Source organism: Chrysochloris asiatica, unplaced genomic scaffold (assembly GCF_000296735.1).
Source record: "Chrysochloris asiatica unplaced genomic scaffold, ChrAsi1.0 scaffold00291, whole genome shotgun sequence".
Taxonomy (NCBI): domain Eukaryota; kingdom Metazoa; phylum Chordata; class Mammalia; order Afrosoricida; family Chrysochloridae; genus Chrysochloris; species Chrysochloris asiatica.
In genome coordinates, this window is record NW_006408809.1 from 1,247,372 (window position 1) to 1,264,909 (window position 17,538).

Sequence of the window (17,538 nt, forward strand, 5' to 3'; positions counted from 1 at the left end):
CTATGAGTCGGTTCCGACTCGATGGCACCTGACAGCAACAACAACAACAAATGTCTCAAGTATTGAGTTAAGGTACTTGCTGTTTTCTAGAACAAAAGAAACATGGGATTTATCCTTTTGTGGATTCTGAAACTCTGGGTTGTAAATCAATAATGCATATATGGAAATGTTCAGTGTTTTATTCAAATGAGATTTTTTTCCCTTTTAATCATTTTTTAGTTTTGATTCCCAAGGTAAGCAGTAAGTTTTTTGTAATCATCATTCTACTTAGGTTTTTAAAACTGACCATTTGTAGGTTGAATACATTTTTTTGTTGTTCTTTTTCATTAAGGTGCTGTTAATGCCTTAAAATATTTATTTAAAATCATTGAGTTATGCAAAAGCTTGTATTTGGCCAGCATGTCCCCAAGATTCGTTGGTTTTTGTTTTGTTCTTTTGTGTGTTTTAATATTTTAGGATATCAAGATAGAAATGATTCAGAAACTTCAGGCGCATCCAGAAGATGTGGAAGAGGCAGTTTCCGAGGTTGCCGTGGAGCATTTGGTTTAGGAAGTTCAAGTTAGTAGTCGCTCGTAAATGTGTGCTTTATTTGTTAAAAAAGGAAATAATAAAATGTAATACATATCACATAGGGTTGTTAGGATGATTACATCAGAATAACCTAGTACAGTACTTGGCATGCAATATTACTTTGTAGATACACAAATTTTTAGATCCATATGTAATTGTTGTTTTTTTTAAGTGCCTTCAAGTCAGCACCGACTTTTAGCAATAGCAGAACAAAACATTGCCTGGTCCCATGCCAACTTCATAATCGTTACTACATTTGAGTCCATCCCTTCTGCTGTGGTTCCAGTACGTCTCATTAGGGTTCTTCCTCTTTTTCTCTGACCTTCCATTTTATCAAACACGGTATCTTGAAAATATGTCTGAAGTATAAGAGACAAAGTCTCGCCATCCTGGCTTCCAGGGAGCACTCAGGGTGTACTTCTTCCAACACAGATTGGTTTGTTCTTTTGGCAGTTCGTGGTACTTTTTAATATTCTACTCCAACAACATAACTCAAATGCATCAGTTCTTCTGTGGTCTTCTTTATTCACTATCAACTTTCACATGCATATAAGGTTATTGAAAATAGCATGATTTGGGGCAGGCATACTTTCGTTCTCAAACTGACATCTTTGCTCTTCAACACTTTGACGAGGTTTTGTGCAGCAGATATGCCCAGTGCATTATGAAGTTTTATTTCTTGACTCCTCCTTCCATGAGTGTTGATGGTTGATCCGAGCAAAATGAAGTCTTTGACAGCTTCAGTCTTTTCTCCATTTATTATGATGTTATTTATTTGTTCAGTCATGAGGATTTTTGTTGTCTTTACATTGAGGTGCAACCCATACTCATGGTTGTGGTCTCTGATCTTTGCCAGTAAGTATTTTGGTTAAGTTAGATTGGTTAAGTTAGAGTATGCGAATTTTAAAAAGAAATTTATGTAACTTATTTTGGCTCTACAGAATTACACTGGACTGCTAACCACAAGGTCGGCAGTTGAGTCCAGTTGCTGGGAAAATAATAAGGCTTTAAGTTCCTATAATGATTTACAGCCTCAGAAACCCTATACTGGGTCACTGTGAGTAGGATTTTAAAATAACAGTTCAGCATTGTACAATAGTAAAAGTTATAGAACCTTGATATGATGACTGAATTTATAAATGAATTTATAAATTTATAAATGGCCTTTTACATGGCTCTAGTCCAGTCCTCAAAATATCTTCTTCTACAAATATAGCTTTCCACTTTAATTGCCTTCAGTTAGTGTTGGAATCCATATATCTCTTAAGTAAAGAGAAGGGATTCATGATTTGGGAAGCTAAAATCATAAATTTATATAATAATGACTTAATAGCTGTGTATAAGATTAGTGAATTAAAAAAAAAAAAAAAGTATGACCACCACTTGTGTGTCTGTTTATTGTACTGTCATGGCTTGCATGTTTCTGTGATGCTGGAGGCTATGCCACAAGTGTTTAACTACCAGCAGCTCAGCTCAAGAAGAGTAAAGTATTATAATGAAATGTGCAAGGACAGGGAGTTAAAAACCAAAAGGGAAGAAAAATTCAAGCTTCAACTTGCCAATATCAAAGGATTTTTATTAGCGAAATATTGAATGATGTAGAAAACAACAAAAGAAGATGGAAAGAATATGCAGTCACTGTACCACAAAGAAAAGGTCGATGTTCATCCATTTCAAGAAGTAGCATATGATCAAGAACCGATTGTACTGAAGAAAGAAGTCCGAGCTACACTGAAGGTATTGGTGAAAAACAAGGCTCTAGGAATTGATGGAATACAATTTGAAATCTTTCAACAAACAGATGCAGCACTGGAGGCACTCACTCATCTATGCAAAGAAATTTGGAGGACACCTACCTGGCCAACTGATGGGAAGAGATTAATATTTGTGCCTATTCCAAATAGAGGTGACTTAACAGAATGCAGAAATAATCTAACAATGTTTTTAATTCTATCTGTTTCTTTAGAATTAATCAAGATCTGGGGTTCGCTGGGAATCTCACACTGGGCTGGCTGAACTTGTATCTGAAAAACAGAGTGCCATAGTCTTGAGGAGACTCCTTGGCACACTCTGTCCGCCTGTCTATGTGCAGGCAGACTTGTTTGATCACTGCCTTAGAAATGAAGTGGCTTTAAAATGCTTATTGATGAATATCAGAGACCACAATTTTCAGTACAGATTGCACCTTAATGTAAAGAAAACAAAAACCCTTACCCACTAAACGTATAAATAACATCATGATAAATGGAGAAAAGATTAAAGTTGTCAAAGACTTCATTTTGCTTGGATCCACTATCAACACTCATGGAAGTAGCAGTCAGAAAAAAAAACCAAAACAACTGCAGTAGGCAAAGCTGCTGCACAAGACATTTTTTTAAGTGTTCAAGAACAAATGCACCAGTTTAAGGATGAAGGTGCACCTGACTAAGCCATGGTATTTTTATTAGCTTCATATGCATGTGGAAGTTGGACAGTGACTAAGAAAGAGTGCAAAAGAATTGATGCATTTGAGTTACATTGTTGGAGATGGTGGTGCCATAGAGTTGGTTCCAACTCATAGCGACCCTGTATAGGGTTTCTGAGGCTGTAAATTTTTACGGGAGCAGAAAGTGTCATCTTTTTCCTGCTGAACAACTAGTAGTTTCGAATTGCTGACCTTGAGGTTAATAACCTGATTTGTAATCATGATGTTACTAGGGTGTTGGAGATAAATATTAAAAGTACCATGGACTGCCAGAAGGAACGACAAATCTATATTGGAAGAAGTACTGCCATAGAGTGCTTCTTAAAAGAGTAGATGGCGAGACTTTGTCTCTCATACTTTGTACATGTTAGGAGGGACCAATTCCTGGAGAAGGACATCATGGTTCAGACAAGTGGAGGGTCAACAAAAAAGAGAAAGACCCCAACGAGTTGAATTGGCACAGTGGCAGTATCAGTGGTCTTAAACATAACATTTGTGAGGATGGCACATGATTGGGCAGTGTTTTATTTTGTTGGACCTAGGGTAACTATGAGTTGGAACTGACTTGATGGCATCTAACATCAACAGCAAAAAAGTATAAGGATGTGAAGGTTGCTGTACAGGAGTGGTAAGACTTGATTCAGCAGTAGTGGTATTCAAGGGGTATTAATTACTGTTTTGGAGATAAACAGTGAAGTGATACATCATGAGGTTTCTAGAGCACTAATACTTGTACTTTTTTGGAGGTGATAACTTTAGTTTTTACCATATTTTGCAAAATAAATTTCATAAAGTTTTAATGGAATACATATTTTGAGAAAGTAATTTATAACTGAAAAAATAATTTTGTGTTACTTAGCAAAATACTGATTTTTCTTGTTAAACTTTAATTCCCCATGTTTAATTTTACCCCATATATTTCAGTTCTAACACTATAGCTTGATAATTCTTTTTTTATTGTATGATTTGAAAACTTCTTAAAAGCAACATTGTATTTCATTCTCTGTAAATCTTAGGTAATGAGCTTGAACAACATGAAGGAACACAGCGCACTGGTGGCCCTTTTGGTTCTAAAAGACCACCATTAAGTGGTGGAGGTGAGAAATAGAACTATGATTGACTATTGGCCGTTCAGACTTACCAGCTATTCCGTGGAAATCCTATGTTGTTGTTAAGTGCTGTCGAGTCAGTTTGACTGATAGGAACCCTGTATAGGGTTTCCAAGGAGTAGCTGGTGAGTTAGAATTGCCGAGCTTGCAGTTCAAACTGATCTTGCAGTCAGTCCATCACATTAACCCACAGTGCGACATATGCAGGGTTGCTATAACTCAGATTGACTTGATGGCACTTAACAATAACAATAATTCAATCTACTGTTGGCTCTAGGATTAGTAAACTTAATATATATTAAACACAGTTAACTTTATGATTTTCTGTTTTTTAGATCTGTAGACAAAAATACTTGTATGTGAAAAATTTGCCTCCCTTGTAAAATAATGTATTCTGAATTATTTGTTCTCTGTTATTCACCTGTTAATTTGAAGTGTGAATTATGCTTTTTATTGGAATAAGGAAAATGAAGGTTTCAAAGAAAGGATTCTGTCTGAATTGGCGGAAAGAAATTTGTGAGAAATGAAGAGAAAAATGAAACAACGAGAACACAGTTGTTTTTAAAAATGTATACATGATGGAAATACTTAAATTGAATCTATAATTGCGAGATGAATGGGCTAATTACTTAGTTATTGAATATAAATAGCTGTATGGTTTATGTTCTCAACAGGAACTTTGTGTTCCACAAATCAAAGCCTTAGAGGTAATGGTGACACTTACCAGAGCAGAAGTGGGAATGGAAGTGGACGAGGTAAGTTCTTAGTTGGTTTACTGATAAGTGATAAAGAATATTATAAGCCAAATTTGATTTTTAAAGTTAAGTTAATGGTAACTGTTAACTGCTTTTATACATGGTTGTTGTTGTGACAGTTCCGTTGAGTCGGTTCTGACCCATAACAGTACTGTATAGGGTTTCTGAGGAACAGCTGGTGAGCTTGAACCATTGACTTTGCAGTTCAAATGACTTTGCAATCCAGCGCATTAACACCCAGCGCCACACTAGGACTCCTTTAAACATGGTGGGGAATATGAATTTGCACAGCCTGTTAGGAATTTTTTGATAATTGTCAATATAGCAATTTCGTTATAGGAATTGTATCCTATAGATATATTTGCTCAGTACATATATAAGGATATTAATTTATAATAACTGAAAATAAGAAGTAACATAAATCAGTCCATAACTGTTAATAAAATAGCCATAAAATGAAATAGTGTGTTAAACATTGATATATCTATACATACAGGTCTTATGGTAAAAGAAGTATGCTTTTTCTTTATCATGCGATAGTTGATTTGATATAAAAAAGATAATTATATAATATATATAATGTATGTTGTTGTTGTTAAGTGCCATAGAGTTGGTGCCGACCCATAGCAACCCTGTATAGGGTTTCCGAGGAGCATCTGGTGAGCTTGAACTGCCAACCTTGCAGTTCAAATGGCTTTGCAGTCTGGTGCATTAACCCACAGCACCACACTAGGACTCCATATTAGTCATTATTAAATCCTCCACAGTGTTCACATCATATCTGAAGACAGATTTCAAAACCTGTTTATAGTATAAGAAAATTAGAGCACATGTAAAAATTTGATAGGTAATTAAAACAATAGAATGCAGTTCTAGTTCTGTTTTGTGTTAGTACCGGTTGTTAGGTGCCATCGAGTCAGTACCAATGCATAGCGACCTTATGCACAGCAGAACGAAACACTGCCCGATCCTGGGACAACCTCACTACTGTTGCCACGCTTGAGTCCATCGATGCTGCCACTTCACTAGTCCATCTCGTTGGAGTCTTCCTTTTTTTCTCTGACCCTTCACCTTACCTGAGAGTGGCACAATAGATGGCTAGTTACCTAAATATCAGAAAACTGGTGCGTGGTGAAATGTTACGTAACAGGCCTGAGTGCTGTCTAATGTTGGCCTTTGACTAGCATTTGAGAACTTGGATTTGGTTCCTGCCACTCTAACTAGTAAAGGAGCTCTGGTAGTGTAGTGGTTACGAATCGGGCTGTGAACTGCAAGGTCAGCAGTTCGAAACTACCAGCTGTTCTGTGGGAGAAAGATGAGGCTTTCTGCTTCCGTAAAGATTTACAGCCTTGGAAACCCTGTTCAACTTAACAACAACTCTAGCTAGTAAGAGTGATCATTGTGCTAAAACTATTTCTGCAAAACACCTGCTTTTTTGTTTTTTTGGTATGTATTAAACAATTAACCTTAAGGTCAGCAGTTCGAAACTACCAGATCTTTCATGGGAGAAAGATGAGACTTTCTGCTCCCGTCAAGATTTACAGCTTTGGAAATCCTGTACAGGGTCACTATGGGTCAGAACCGACTCAACGGCACTTAACAACAACAACAATTAAGCAAAAAGGGCTTATATGATCAGCCTCAAATAAAAATCTTGAACTCTGGATCTCTAATGAATTCATGTTCTGTGATAGATAACATTTCGTACGTATTGTCACAACTCGTTGCTTGGGGAATTAAGTGATTCTTGTGTAATTCCATTGGGAGAGGACACTTGGAAGCTTGTGTCTGGTTTTCTCTGGTTTTCACCCAGTGTGCCTTTACCTTTGTTGATGTTGCTCTGTGTCCTTTTATTGTAATAATTCACAGCCATGAGTCCTATCATTCCTCCTATTAAATCAGTGACCTTGGGGTTGTCTTGGGATCCCAACCTACATAGATGTTTTATTTCCTTTTTGAAAAGATATTCTTTTTCTTATTAGGAAAAAGTATAATAACTTAAATAAAAAGTAACATAATAGTCTTATCTGCATAAGTCAGCATTATAAGTGCTACCATTACCAGTTGTTACTGAGTTGATTCATGGACACCCCATATGTGTCAGAGTAGAACTGTGCTCAACAGAATTTCAGTGGCTGATTTTTCAAAAGTTGATCACCAGCCCTTTCTTCTGAGATGCTTCTGGGTTAACAATGAGCATGTTAACTACGACATGCAAAGACTACTATAATGCTGTTGTTGTTAAGTACCATGGAGTTGGTTCCAACTCATAGTGACCCTGCATAGGGTGTCCGAGGCTATAAATCTACAGGAGCAGAACGCCTCATCTTTCTCCCGCGAAACTGCTGGTAGTTTTGAACAGCTAACCTTGAGGTTTTCCGACTCATAAACACTACGCTACTTAAAATGTATAAGAGTCTATTTGTTTTACTTGCTTCAAATATTATTTGAATGAAAGAACCTTCGAACTTGTCCTCTTTAAAGATAAATAATGAGAAGAACGATATGCACATCTTTGTATCTTTATTGCCATTATGCATTTCTTTAATAGGTGGCTACAAAGGTTTAAATGAAGAAGTAGTAACAGGCTCAGGAAAAAGTGAGTATTACTTTTGATAAAGTATTTGATTTTTATAGTAATATCTTTTACTTTAGGATTTTTTTTTTAATGTTTTATTGTGAATTATGTGATACTTTACATGGGAAAACATTAGTTTTACATTCATCCTATCATATATTGTTTCATTGCCATGGTTACAATCCCCTCCATGCATCATCAACCAAAGGGTAAACCCTACAAGCCTGTCCCCCGGTCGTCAGCACACAGACCATCTGCCCCTCTGAGTCTAAAGTCCCCAGCTGCTCCAGCTATCCATGTCATCGTCTCTGCCTCCATATCTGGCGTCACTACTTCTCTATGTAGGGTCCTACTCTCCGCTCTTCTCCCTTCGTGGTCCCAGGGACCCCCATTCCTAGACTGCAAAGTTAATCACTTCCGTCCTTGCTACAAAATGTCTACCTTTACGTTTCCAAGCCTCACAAGCAGTCCTGATAACAGTTATTCACTATTGTATTACAAGACACCTATCCACATTTCATTTCATCAGCCCCGCCTGGACAGATTGGATACTACTCAGTGGAGAGTCTACATTTCTCAACGCCCTCTGGATCTAGGTTCCCTCTTGAAAGCTTGTAAGCCAGTCACTTCTTGCCTTTGTAGCCCCCCCACTTTGGGTAGCCAATGTCCAAGTTGCCCATCCTGTCTACTCTGTGTATGGAGGGGATGGGAATGATCCTTGCTGTAAAGATTTGTTCCCTCTTTTGAGCTACTGCATCCATAGGTGTCGGTCAAGTTCATCAGATTGTATCTGATTACTCTTTTTTTCCTCTTCTTTCTTCTTCTGGTTGAGCTCTGATCATCCAGTCATTGAAGCCAGGTCAAGTGAGTTTTATCTGCAAGTGTGGGTGTTTTTGTGCATATGCCCTCTCTTCTTATCAGCTGGATGCTTTACTCTCCACTCTAGTCCTCTGTGGCTATATCACTGACTCTGGGCTGAAAAGTTCCCAGGTCTTGCCACACTGCTGGCCAACCAGGTCTCAACCCAGTTTGACAGGAGTCTATTGAACATTGTAGGGCTTAGCTCGCAGCTTCAATGCGGTTTTCCCCTCACTTCCCCTTATTGGTGATGAAGGTGGTCACCAATCAGAGTCTTAGTTTTGGAAGGGGGTTTGCTCTGACATCACTTCACTTGCCTTGATGTCTCATGGGCAAGCAGCTTGCTTGTTCTTGTAGTAATCAGACGGTCTGCCTCTATTGTTATGTATTTTCCTGTTGGTCTTTCTTTCAAGAAGTATCTTCTGTTCTAGCCGCTCCAGGCTGGTCTACCTGTCCTTTCAAGTGGAAATTTCCCACCTCTGAAGATTCTGGATGATGTTCAGGATTCCACCTACAGTCTTATTAATGCAGAGGCTCCACAGGAAGTCTCCTTCACTGGGCACGTTGTAGCCCCATTTTAGGTATTCCCATCAGTTACAGGCAGAAGATGGACTTACAAGCTTTCTATGGTGATATTTCTCGCAATTTCTTTCTCTCCCCCTCCATTGTCTATTTTATAATGGTATTCAAGGGAAACCAAGATTCAAAAGATGGCCAAGCATCTTAACATTATTCCCCCCTTTTCCCCATTCCAACTATATCTCAATCTCTGTATTCCAGAGCCCTGTTGTTCCAAGGTTGTGCATACATCATTCTTTACCTCTGTCCCACTTAGCCTATTCAAACCCGCCCAATTGTTCTCCCATCTGCTACGTTCTTCCATTCCCCTCCCCCTTCTTGTATATAGCCCCTCCTTCCTAGCACCCAAACTATCCTGTGTCTGTTCCCTGCCCTGTGCTCCACCTTCCCCTCCCTCCCCTCACCCCACTCCCCACATCCCAGCAACCAGCAAATAATCCTTCCCCCCCTTTAATATGGGTTGTTTTTCTTAGTCTTTTACAGTACACTCTTGAATTTTAAAAGCATTAATTTTTTGTTTGTTTCATCCCCTTTAAGAGTCTTGGAAGTCAGAAGCTGAAGGAGAAAGTGGTGATACTCAAGGTATACTAACATTTATGTGCTCTATATGAATGTATATTGTATTTTAATAAAGATGCAAAATACTTAAATGTATGGATACCTGTTTTTTTATTTGAACAGCGAAAACATTAATGGTAAGCAGTGGAAAGTTATAAAGTATTTCGTATTTTATTTTTTGTCTGTTTCCCACTAATTTTCTTCTGTTCTTTGTAACGTAAATTTTATTTTTTGTTTAAATTTCAAGGACCAAAAGTGACTTACATACCACCTCCTCCACCTGAGGATGAGGATTCTATCTTTGCACATTATCAGACAGGCATAAACTTTGACAAATATGATACTATTCTTGTAGAAGTTTCTGGACATGATGCACCACCAGCAATTCTGGTCAGTGTAAAAATTCTTTCTGTATGGACTGTGTAGGAAACCTTGGTTTAAAAATATATAGTACATTTCTTGTAGCTGCTGTTAAAGAACAGAAGTATTTCACCATTACTATGTTACATCAGAAGTTTAGAATCATATCTGCCTTAAACAAACAGAATTAATTGCTATGTCAAAATTGCTGTTTCATCTCTACCTTTTGATACCAGGATGAGAACTTTATTTAAATTTATATTAAAGGATTCTTTTTTAGGGATTTGAAGTGTTTGCTTCTTAAGGATATGAAAAGATAAATCTAGGGAAGTGGTTTCCCAAGGGGAAGCCCCTTCTGTTTATGACTGATATTTGTATCCATTAATGGGCCACTGTTACCAAAGTTATTCATATCGCATAGGTATATGAATAGAACAAATGTTTTTAGAAACAGTATCTATGAGAAGTATTAATTTTGTCAAGTAATATGGGTTCTGAATATTTGCTTTTGAGTGGGAGCATATTGGCACAGTAACCTTAGGTATAAAGTGAAACTAAATGAAGACTTAAAAATTTGTTTAAGTGAAATGTTTATGAAATTTAGTTACTGTCTTCCCCCTCTTATATTTTTTTAGACTTTTGAAGAAGCTAATCTCTGTCAGACACTAAATAACAACATTGCTAAAGCTGGTTATACAAAGCTTACTCCAGTGCAAAAATACAGTATTCCTATTATACTAGCAGGACGAGATTTGATGGCTTGTGCTCAAACAGGGTCCGGCAAGACTGTAAGTTATTTTCCTACATATACCGGGCTCTATATTCAAACTGTTAAATTTTCAAGTTTGGGTCTTCCTAAGGAATTTGAATCTCTTTTGTTAGATAGGGTTGTGAATGGCTTAATGAACTATCATAAATATTTATACTTTTGCTTCTGATTTCTGGTTTTATTGGGTTTTGTGTACCTTTGAAGAAAAGATTTTGAGCTCTTTCTAAGGTATTATTATAATCCATGGTGGTTTTTGGTGGTTATATTCTGTGGAGTCGGTTCCAACTCATAGCGATCCTGTACAGGGTTTCTGAGGCTGTAAATCTTTATCGGAGCAGAAAGCCTCATCTTTCTCCCACAGAACAGCTGGTAGTTTCGAACTGCTGGCCTTGCGGTTCTCAGTCTGATTCATGACCATTATGCTACAGGAGCTATGTTTAATGTATTTACAAATATGTTCAACCCTTCTGGAACATGGGGTCCTATTAAAATAAGATTAAACAGGATTAGAAAAAGGTGAGAGGAGAAAATAATTTCTGTGAGATAACCAATGCATATTTGGAATAAAGTTACATAATGATAAATAGCTGTATGCATTGCACCTGGTCTGGAGTATGAAGTTACCTCAAGTTTTGCTAATTCTAAAAGAATTGATAATAACCATGTTAGTCCTAGGACTAATGTAGGTTATCTACTAAGTATAGCTCAGTTAGATGGATCTTTAAGACTAAAATGTCCAGGATCATAGTGTCCTGGTTCATACCACAGACATGTGTTACTTATTATCTGTTTAGGCAACATCTGACCATATGGTTACCACTGTCAGCTGCACTCCCAGCACCTGCACACCCAGCCCTTGCATCCACTTTTCTGTGCCTCTTCTCCCCTCCCCCATTTCCCCAATTCAACTGCACACTTCGCGAGGCTGGCCTCCTGTATCCTGTGTACATTGTCTGGTGGACATCTGTAAGGTTTTAATATAATAGGCTCTGTTGGGATTTGACTGGATTGTATGGGGACTGCTTGTATACACTAGGTTCCCAAAACATCCTATTTCACAAAACATACCATTTATGTTAAATATAAATACCTTTATTTTAGTCTTTGATCAGTCTCCATGATAGAGTTGAAGAGAAATAGGTAAGTTGAATAATACAACTGTTGCTGAGTGACTGAACATAGTTTTAAACTGAGGTAGATTTCAGTGTCGTATTTGTCTAATGGAGAAAATTGTAGCACAAAATTTAGCTTATCAGAGGTGATGATTTCTCTTCAAGATTTATCTTCAAGAGTGATGTTTATTAATCTAAATGAATAATTTTCCAATATTTGCTCTGACTGTAGGCCATGTTGGTATGTATTCTGACTAATAATTTTATGAGGGGGCTTCCAAAAGTTTGTGGGAGTTGAAATTAAGAGATACAGAAATATTTCACAAACTTTTTGAAGTTTCATCGTGTTACTAACCCAGAAGACGTCATTTGAAATACTTGCTATATGCAGTGATTTCTATCAAATTATATCTGTATTTTACTCTAAATAAATTTTGTTGATTTCTTTAGAATCCACAAGCATGTTGTTTTAAATAAACAACTGAAAAATACTTTCATATGTTAGATTAATTTATAAAACTTTCTATATTGTATAAGCTGAGCATAAAGACCTAAATGCTTAAAACTCATTAAAATAAAAATGGTTTCTATTTCTCATTTCTAATTTACCAGCCAGATAGGAGAAGGATCTAAGGGATCTAAGGGCATGAGGAAAATTTTCTGTGGGGGAAAAGATGATACATTTAAAAAATGTACCAATTATGTAATTTAATCTCTAGGCTGCTTTTCTCTTGCCAATTTTGGCTCATATGATGCGTGATGGAATAACTGCCAGTCGTTTTAAAGAGCTGCAGGAACCAGAGTGTATTATTGTCGCACCAACTCGTGAATTGATCAACCAGATCTATTTGGAAGCCAGAAAATTTTCTTTTGGGTAAGAACATCTAGACTGCCACTTTATGTACAAATGATTTTCTTCTGTTTTTGGAAGCAGTCAGTAATTATAGTCATGTAATTAGCATTATTTGATTATACTTTTTCATATTTTTTTATAAATGTATATTTAAAAATATACTTATTAAAATTAGATAATAAAGGTAGAAATGGTAAGAAATTAAATATTTATATGTATTTTCTGTTTTTTTATACATATTTAAAAAATGAATTTAGAATGTTTGCAGTAATTTTCTTTTGTACATAATTCATAGTATAGAAAGCTGCTTATTGCATAATCTTACCTAATTTTAACAGCTTTAAATTGCAGATGTATATGAAACCTCTTATTTTTCTGTTTTGGAAAGGTTTGTTGTTGTTACGTGTTGTTGAGTTGGTTCTGACCCATAGGTTGTTGCTAATTTGGGGTTATGAAAAGTTAAAACTGTAATGAATATTTTGATATATAAAAATTTGTATTTTTTAATTTTCTGAGGGTAATTTACATTTTTGTCAACAGTTTGTGAGAATGACAGTTTTACTATACTTTTTTTTTTTTTCTTAACTATTTGCCAGCATTTTTTATTATATTGGTGACACTTTGGGTTAGGTGTTCACATTCGCACTGGTGACATTCGAAATCCACCAATATCTCTGTGGGAGAAAAGTGAGGCTATCTACTCCCATACAGAATTATAATCTTGATAATTCTATGTAGGGTCACTTGATGATATTGACTCTGGCACTGGGATTTGTTTATTGTTTTTTTGTGTGTGTGCCTAATAAATTACTTCAAAACATCATTGCTTGTAACAACTATCTCCAGTTTCTTAGTTGTTGTTAAGTGCCATCAAGTTGGTTCCAACTTATAGTGAACCTGTATAGAATTTCTGAGGAGTAGTTGGTGGGTTTGAACACTTAACCTTGCAGTTAAAAATGACCTTCTGGTTCAGTACTTATCCTACAGTGCCACATCTAGAGGTCAGAAAATGTAGAAGAAATTAGCGGAGTGGTTCTGGCTTTGGGTGTCTCATGAGAATGCAGACAAGGTCTGTCAGCAAAGATTGTAGTCATTTGAAGGGATTGGGCCTCTCGATGAGGATTCTTGAATTTTACAAGGAAATGGCAATTAGCTTTTTCTAGATTGAATGATAAATGAATTATAGCAAAGAGAAGGCTGCAATGGCTTTTTATGAATTTATTAGTATACCTTACAATCATGTTTGATCTAGATTTGTATTTTTTTTATGAGTAGTATTTCTTTGTCTGGATATATGGCAATTGAATCTCCTTTTGGTGGTGATGCCAAAGGTTCAGCATGCAGGGATCTGAGACCCAAAGAACACTCTCAACATCTTGTTCTTCTTCCTTGATGGTACTGAGGCATCCCTTCCTGCTTCTGTGTTGACTCATTTTATACCCACATTAGATTTTCAAGTTTTTACAGTCACAATTAACTCTTTTCACAGCCATTCACATGTGAATCATATCAAATAGTTATAACAAAACAAGCACCTTTTGAACATTTGTTCAACGTTGATTTAAAATGGAAGATAAATGAAGACTACTACTACTCGTAATGTCAGCTTGTTTTACTATGGTGGTTTGCATGTTGATATAATTCTGGAAGCTATTCCATGGGTATTTTAGATGCTATCAGGGTCACCCTCTGGGGACAGGTTTCAGTTTAGCTTCCAGATGAAGACAGATTAGGAAGAAGGAGAGATGGATTACTTCAGAATATTTAATCACTGAAAACTGTATAAGCAGCAGTGGAACCCTGTCAACACCAGATTATTGAACTTTGGAACATGATAAAGAACACCAGAATATTGGCCAGGATGAGCCCCACAGGTTGGACTGCACTCAAAGTATGAGTGGGGAAGAGCTTCCTGCTCAAAAGTAGAGCTGACCATGATGACAAGAATGGAAAAGCTCCATATCATCAGCCAAAACAAGGCTGGTGCAGACTGTTAACAGACCACCAATTGCTCACATGCAAGTGTAGACTGAAGCCTGAAGAAAATTAAAACAAGTCCATGAGAGCCAAAATATGATGTTGAATGAATTCTACTTGAATTTAGAGATCATCTGAAGAACAGACTTGATGCATTAAACACTAAAGACCTAAGACCAAAGGAGTTGTGGGATGGTGACATCAAGAACATCATGTAGGCAGAAAGCAAAAGGCCATTAAGAAGACAAGAAAGAAGGAAAAGACCAAAATGGATGTCAGAAGAGACTCTCAAAACTTGTTCCCCAAGCGGCTGAGGACTCTAGATTCATCAACTAAGAAGAGAAGGACTAAGAACTGGTGGCCAGGAGCAGACTTGCAGAATGTGCTCTTTGGAGATGTAAAATTATTATATATGCCTGAGTGGGTTTTTTTGTTTGTGTATTTTTTTAAAAAGCTAAAGTGGATAGAGAGAAATACTTTTAAATGATGGTATATGGAGGGGATTATTATCAATGTAATGAGAACAAGTTATATGAATTGTTGAATATGAAACTGATGAGGTACCCTGTAAACTTTCACTCAATACACAATAAAAACCTTAAATTAAAAAACAAAACAACAACAAAAAAAAACTTGCTCCCCAGCATAGAGAGATGCTAAAGCAAATGGAAGAAATGAAGATGTAAAAGAGCTGAATAGAACATTTCAAAGAGCAGCTTGAGAAGACAAGGCCAAATACTACAATTGAATGTGCAAAGACCTGGAGTTAGAACACGAAAAGGGAAGAACACGCTCAGCATTTTACAAGCTGAGAGAACTGAAAATTCAAACCTCGACTGGCAATATTGAAGGATTATATGGGCAAAGTGTTGATTGATGCAGAAAGATTAGACAGAGCCATTGTACCAAAAAAAGTGGTCGATATTCCACCATTTCAAGAGGTAGCATATGATCAAGAGCCAGTGATGCTGAAGAAAGAAGTCCAAGGTGCATTGAAAGCATTGGCAAAGGCTAAATCACCAGGAATTGATGGATTACAAATGGAAGTCTTTCAACAAATTGATGCAGCACTGGAGGCACTCACTCAATGTATGCCAAGAAATTTGGAAAACAACTACCTGACCAACTTAGTGGAAGAGATCCATATTTGTGCCTGTTCCAAAGAGAGGTGATCCAGTGTAATGTGGAAATCATCAGACACGATATCATTAATATTGCATGCAAGTAAAATTTCTGCAGAAAAAAAAAAAAAATGGATGCAACCATACATTGACAGAGGTTCAAGCTGGATTCAGAAGAGGATATCATTCAGAACGAGGGATATCATTGTTGATGTAGGAGGTTCTTGGTTGAAAGCAGAGACTACTGGAAAGATGTATACTTGTGCTTTATTGAGTACACAGAAGCTTTTGATTGTGTGGATCAGCTATGGACAACATGGCAGAGAATGAGTATTCTGGAACATTTAATTGTTCCTGTGAGGAACCTGTATATAGACTGAGAAGCAGCTGTTCGTATAGAACAAGGGAACACTGAATGGTTTAAAATTAGGAAAGGTATGCCCCAGGGTTATATTCTTTCACCATATTTACTCAGTCCATATGCTCAGCAAATAATATGAGAAGTTGGATTATATGAAGAAAAACGTGGCATCAGAATTGGTGGAAGACTCATTAACAACCTGCAGTATACAGATGATACTACCTTACTTACTGAACGTGAAGAGGGCTTCAAATACTGATGAAGATCAAAGACCACAGCCTTCAGTATGGGTTTGCCTAATGTAAAAAACAAAACAAAAATTTTCACCACTTAAATAACATTCATACGATTTGAGAACAGATTGAAGTTGTCAGAGACTTCATTCATTTTGCTTGGATCCACCATCAACAATCCTGGAAGTATCAGGAAATCAAACTACATATGGCATTAGGCAAATCTGGTACACAAGACCTTTTTAAAGTGTTGAAGAGCCAAGATGTCAGTTTGAGGACTAAGGTGTGCCTGACCCAAGCCATGGTGTTTTCAGTAACCTGATATGCATGTGAAAGTTGGACAGTAAATAAGGAAGACTGTAAAAAAATTGATGCATTTGAGTTAAGGTACTGGAGGAGAATACTGAAAGTGCCATGGGCTACCAAAAGAACAAATAGATCTGTGTTGGAAGAAGTACAGCTAGAATGCTCGTAGGAAACCCGGATGGCTACACTTTGTCTCTCATTCTTTGGACATATTGTCAGGAGGGACCAGTCCCTGGAGAAGGATATCATGTTTGGTTAAGTGAAGTGTTGGAGGAAAACAGGAAAACCCCCAACTAGATGGATTGACACAGTAGCAACAGCAATAGGCTCAAATGTGACAAAGATTGTGAGGTTGTGTAGGACCAGGCAGTGTTTCATTCTTTTGTGCTTAGTGTTGCTGTGAGTTAGTACCAACTCAATGATGTCTAACAACAACAAATGAAAACTAAGATGGCATTTCCCCCAGATGTGATAATACAGTGTATTCTAGGCCTTAGGGAGTATTGGCACTCAAGAGGATAAACTGATACAACCTCTTTTGCAGTTTAAAAAGTTCCTCCCCATAAACAGTGATTATTTTTATCAGCCTGTTCTCTTTTCCAGTTTGGGGGATAATGGTTTGTACTGTGAAGTCAGTTGTTTGATGGATCTAAGAAGAGTTGGTGATTCTTTTTCAGATTTTTTTTCCTTATGTGATTGGGACTGATGACTTCAGGATCAGATGTCATTGATTTTCAACATTACTTTTTCAGGGGCCTTCTAGGCAAAACTTCTTTTTTTTGCCCCCTACACTACCCATCCTCCCCAGTCTTCAGCACACACAGTCGCTCTCCCTCTCTGGATCTAAAGTCCCCAGCTGCTCCATCGCTCCACGTCATCGTCTCTGCCTCCATCTCAGGCATCACTGTTTCTTTGGGCAGGGTACCACTCTCAGCTCTTCTCTGTTGATGGTTCTAGGAACCTCCGCTCCTAGAC

General features: G+C 37.2%; 1 protein-coding gene across 3 annotated transcripts in view; it reads left to right on the forward strand.

Moving 5' to 3' along the window:
- DDX4 (DEAD (Asp-Glu-Ala-Asp) box polypeptide 4) overlaps positions 1-17,538 on the forward strand; it is a 154,438-nt gene that overhangs the window by 85,131 nt on the left and 51,769 nt on the right. For 2 of the 3 annotated variants that reach the window (XM_006874647.1, XM_006874648.1), the window contains 8 exons: positions 457-558; positions 4,051-4,131; positions 4,851-4,898; positions 7,450-7,497; positions 9,451-9,495; positions 9,719-9,861; positions 10,467-10,619; positions 12,432-12,586. In XM_006874647.1, coding sequence (XP_006874709.1) covers positions 457-558; positions 4,051-4,131; positions 4,851-4,898; positions 7,450-7,497; positions 9,451-9,495; positions 9,719-9,861; positions 10,467-10,619; positions 12,432-12,586 — 775 coding nt within the window. The remainder of the gene's footprint in view (positions 1-456; positions 559-4,050; positions 4,132-4,850; positions 4,899-7,449; positions 7,498-9,450; positions 9,496-9,718; positions 9,862-10,466; positions 10,620-12,431; positions 12,587-17,538) is intronic. The other variant, XM_006874649.1, reaches the window with a different exon arrangement.